At 43.3% G+C, this 4,720-nt stretch overlaps 1 protein-coding gene across 9 annotated transcripts in view; it reads left to right on the forward strand.

Annotated features, from left to right (window-relative positions):
* LOC124004047 (dedicator of cytokinesis protein 3-like) overlaps window positions 1-4,720 on the forward strand; it is a 465,878-nt gene that overhangs the window by 259,161 nt on the left and 201,997 nt on the right. For all 9 annotated transcript variants that reach the window (XM_046312789.1, XM_046312790.1, XM_046312794.1 and 6 more), the window contains exons 8-9: window positions 165-206; window positions 423-580. In XM_046312789.1, coding sequence (XP_046168745.1) covers window positions 165-206; window positions 423-580 — 200 coding nt within the window. The remainder of the gene's footprint in view (window positions 1-164; window positions 207-422; window positions 581-4,720) is intronic.

Raw genomic sequence — 4,720 nt, forward strand, 5'->3', positions numbered from 1 at the left:
TCTCTCTCTCTCTCTCTCTCTCTCTCTCTCTCTCTCTCTCTCTCTGTCTCTCTGTCTCTCTGTCTCTCTCTCTCTCTCTCTCTCTCTCTCTCTCTCTCTCTCTCTCTCTCTCTCTCTCTCTCTCTCTCTCTCTATCTCTCTCTCTCTCTCTCTCGTTGCTGCAGCACCTGTCCAGCAGACACAGTGTCCAGCAAAGCACAACCCAGGTACCTCATACTCTCAGCAGTTGCTATGTATCACACACTGTCAGTACTGCACGACGATTACGTTCACAATGTGGAACTTTTCTTTAATAAACCAATGTTTTATTGTTCAAGTGTATTATTATCACGTCTCGTGATATTATATTCTCAGTTAACCCTACTCATGATGACCCAGCATGGCCGACAGTAGACCTGACCTCCGTGTCTCATCCCCAACAGGGTGACGGTGTGCGTCGGGGTCACGGTGTAGAGCCCTGCTGTATCCCCGTCCCTCACCACCTGTTCATCAACCTGAAGAGCTTCACCTACAACACCATGGGAGAAGATACAGACATCTTCTTCTCTCTCTACGACGTCAGGGAGGGGAATCACATCAGGTAAAGACAGGCTACTGTAAAGCTAATGGTCTGGGTCTGTTTGACATGGGAGAAGATACAGACATCTTCTTCTCTCTCTACGAACTCGGGGAGGGGAATCACATCAGGTAAAGACAGGCTACTGTAAAGCTAATGGTCTGGGTCTGTTTGACATGGGAGAAGATACAGACATCTTCTTCTCTCTCTACGAACTCGGGGAGGGGAATCACATCAGGTAAAGACAGGCTACTGTAAAGCTAATGGTCTGGGTCTGTTTGACATGGGAGAAGATACAGACATCTTCTTCTCTCTCTACGAACTCGGGGAGGGGAATCACATCAGGGATTCTATTTATTTATTAAACATGTATTTATTGAACATTTATTTATTGAACATTTATTTATTGAACATTTATTTATTGAACATGTATTTATTGAACGCTTATTTAATGAGGCAAAGTCAGTTAAGAACAAAGTCATATTTACAATGACTGCCCACACCGCCCTATGGGACTCTCCAATCACGGCCGGTTGTGATACAGCCTGGATTTGAACCACTGCGCCACTCGGGGAGCCCCACTAGCCAACACCGTATGACCTAAAGGAGGGCCGGCAGATAGATGGAGTGGTGATACGATCAGGTTAAGGAACACTGTGATCCGACAACATCTATCCAGACTAGACAAACACTTTGCTCCAGTCTTTTACGGACGACAACGATCCCAGTCAACAGTGTTGATTACAATTGATTACATTTAGTTTCCGTTTATTTTTATTTTTTAGGTTTTACATTTACCTGACAGTTAGTCCATGATGTTGAACCATCCGTACGGTAATGCACTAAGGAATTATCAATAGCTTTGTTAATGAGATTTATAAATAATGTATGGTTGTTTTAATTATCATAAAACACAATGAATAGCTAATGTGTATAATGACACTGATGTAGTGTAGGTTGTGTGTGTGTGTGTGTGTGTGTGTGTGTGTGTGTGTGTGTGTGTGTGTGTGTGTGTGTGTGTGTGTGTGTGTGTGTGTGTGTGTGTGTGTGTGTGTGTGTGTGTGTGTGTGTGTGTGTGTGTGTGTGTGACATGGCATGTGTCACACAGCTGGATGGTGCAGCTCCACCGAGCACTTCCTTCTCTGGGGGGAGACAGAGAGGAGACATGAGGAAACATGAGGAGACATGAGGAGACAGAGAGGAGACATGAGGAGACAGAGAGGAGACAGAGAGGAGACATGAGAAGACAGAGAGGAGACATGAGAAGACAGAGAGGAGACATGAGGAGACAGAGAGGAGGCAGAGAGGAGACATGAGGAGACATGAGGAGACATGAGGAGACAGAGAGGAGACATGAGGAGACAGAGAGGAGACAGAGAGGAGACATGAGAAGACAGAGAGGAGACATGAGAAGACAGAGAGGAGACATGAGGAGACAGAGAGGAGACAGGCAGAGAGGAGACAGAAATAGACAGAGAGGAGACAGAGAGGAGACATGAGGAGACAGAGAGGAGACAGAGAGGAGACAGGCAGAGAGGAGACGGGGAGGAGACATGAGGAGACAGAGAGGAGACAGAGAGGAGACATGAGGAGACAGAGAGGAGAAAGAGAGGAGACAGGCTGAGAAGAGACAGGCAGAGAGGAGAGTTAGAGAAAGAGAGGAGACAGAGAGGAGACAGAGAGGAGACATGAGGAGACAGAGGGGAGGCAGAGAAGAGACAGGCAGAGAGGAGACTTAGAGAAAAGAGAGAGGAGACAGAAAGAGACAGAGAGGAGACAGGCAGATAGGAGACGGGGAGGAGACAGAGAGGAGACAGAGAGGAGACATGAGGAGACAGAGCGGAGACAGAGAGGAGACAGGCAGAGAGGAGACTTAGAGAAAACAGAGAGGAGACAGAAAGAGACAGAGAGGAGACAGAGAGGAGACAGGCAGAGAGGAGACGGGGAGGAGACAGAGAGGAGACAGGCAGAGAAGAGACAGGCAGAGAGGAGACAGAGAGGAGACAGAAAGAGACAGAGAGGAGACAGAGAGGAGACAGGCAGAGAGGAGACAGGGAGGAGACAGAGAGGAGACATGAGGAGACAGAGGGGAGGCAGAGAAGAGACAGGCAGAGAGGAGACTTAGAGAAAACAGAGAGGAGACAGAAAGAGACAGAGAGGAGACAGAGAGGAGACAGGCAGAGAGGAGACGGAGAGGAGAGTGTTTCATTATCTCCCTCCTTCCTCTGTCCTTCTTTCTCCCCACATTTAAACGAGCAGCAGGAACTGTGGCTGCCACACACACACACACACACACACACACACACACACACACACACACACACACACACACACACACACACACACACACACACACACACACACACACACACACACACACACACACACACACACACACACAGTGGTCAGGCAGAGGAAAGCTGTTCAGCTGGTTTGTCCTTGATAACCTGTTGTTTGGTATTATCATCTCCTCGCTGGAGGGTCTGACATCAAGCTCAGACTACAAGAGGCAAATACATGTGTGTGTGTGTGTGTGTGTGTGTGTGTGTGTGTGTGTGTGTGTGTGTGTGTGTGTGTGTGTGTGTGTGTGTGTGTGTGTGTGTGTGTGTGTGTGTGTGTGTGTGTGTGTGTGTGTGGCAGCCTTTGTTCTGAGGGATATATTTTTTAAATGGATTCTGTCACTGAGAAGATCTAAATCATCCCACTGAAGATATCGACATGCTGCATGTCGTCGTCACAGAACCCAGTTGATGTTTCTGTTGTAGGGGGACCTATTTTATGGTAACACAGTAGAATCTGGGGACACTAGAGGAGGTACGCCTGGAGACCAAAGGAGCTGCAGTAGTTACCACGGAGACTTCGTTACCAAGGAGGCATATTTAAATCAATGTGGTCTGAAGTATATCTTTCCTTGTCAAATATCTATCATTTCACCGCCGTCTCAGGCAGTCCTACCCACTCACAACCTGTCCATGGGTTTCAAGTTGTATTAGATGTATGTACAGGATACACATGGTGTTAATCATCCAACGAAATGCATTCCTTCTGGACAATGTAACAACCATAAGAAATAATTATAAAAAATATTAACACAGACTTTTGGGTCCAGTAAGGACAGACTATCATCAGAATATATATATATTGGGTCCAGTAAGGACAGACTATCATCAGAATATATATATGGACAAACTATCATCAGAATATGAATATGGACAAACTATCATCAGAATATAAATATATTGGGTCCAGTAAGGACAAACTATCATCAGAATATAAATATACAAAGGACAGACTATCATCAGAATATAAATATATTGGGTCCAGTAAGGACAGACTATCATCAGAATATAAAATATATAAGGACAGACTATCATCAGAATATAAATATGGACAAACTATCATCAGAATATAAGGACAAACTATCATCAGAATATAAATATATTGGGTCCAGTAAGGACAAACTATCATCAGAATATAAATATATTGGGTCCAGTAAGGACAGACTATCATCAGAATATAAATATATTGGGTCCAGTAAGGACAAACTATCATCAGAATATAAATAAGGACAAACTATCATCAGAATATAAATAAGGACAAACTATCATCAGAATATAAATATATTGGGTCCAGTAAGGACAAACTATCATCAGAATATAAATATATTGGGTCCAGTAAGGACAAACTATCATCAGAATATAAATATATTGGGTCCAGTAAGGACAGACTATCATCAGAATATAAATATATTGGGTCCAGTAAGGACAGACTATCATCAGAATATAAATATATTGGGTCCAGTAAGGACAGACTATCATCAGAATATAAGGACAGAATCATCAGAATATAAATATATTGGGTCCAGTAAGGACAGACTATCATCAGAATATAAATATATTGGGTCCAGTAAGGACAGACTATCATCAGAATATAAATATATTGGGTCCAGTAAGGACAGACTATCATCAGAATATAAATATATTGGGTCCAGTAAGGACAGACTATCATCAGAATATAAATATATTGGGTCCAGTAAGGACAGACTATCATCAGAATATAAATAAGGACAAACTATCATCAGAATATAAATAAGGACAAACTATCATCAGAATATAAATATATTGGGTCCAGTAAGGACAAACTATCATCAGAATATAAATATAT

The sequence above is a fragment of the Oncorhynchus gorbuscha genome, linkage group LG18 (genome assembly GCF_021184085.1).
Source record: "Oncorhynchus gorbuscha isolate QuinsamMale2020 ecotype Even-year linkage group LG18, OgorEven_v1.0, whole genome shotgun sequence".
NCBI classification, from domain to species: domain Eukaryota; kingdom Metazoa; phylum Chordata; class Actinopteri; order Salmoniformes; family Salmonidae; genus Oncorhynchus; species Oncorhynchus gorbuscha.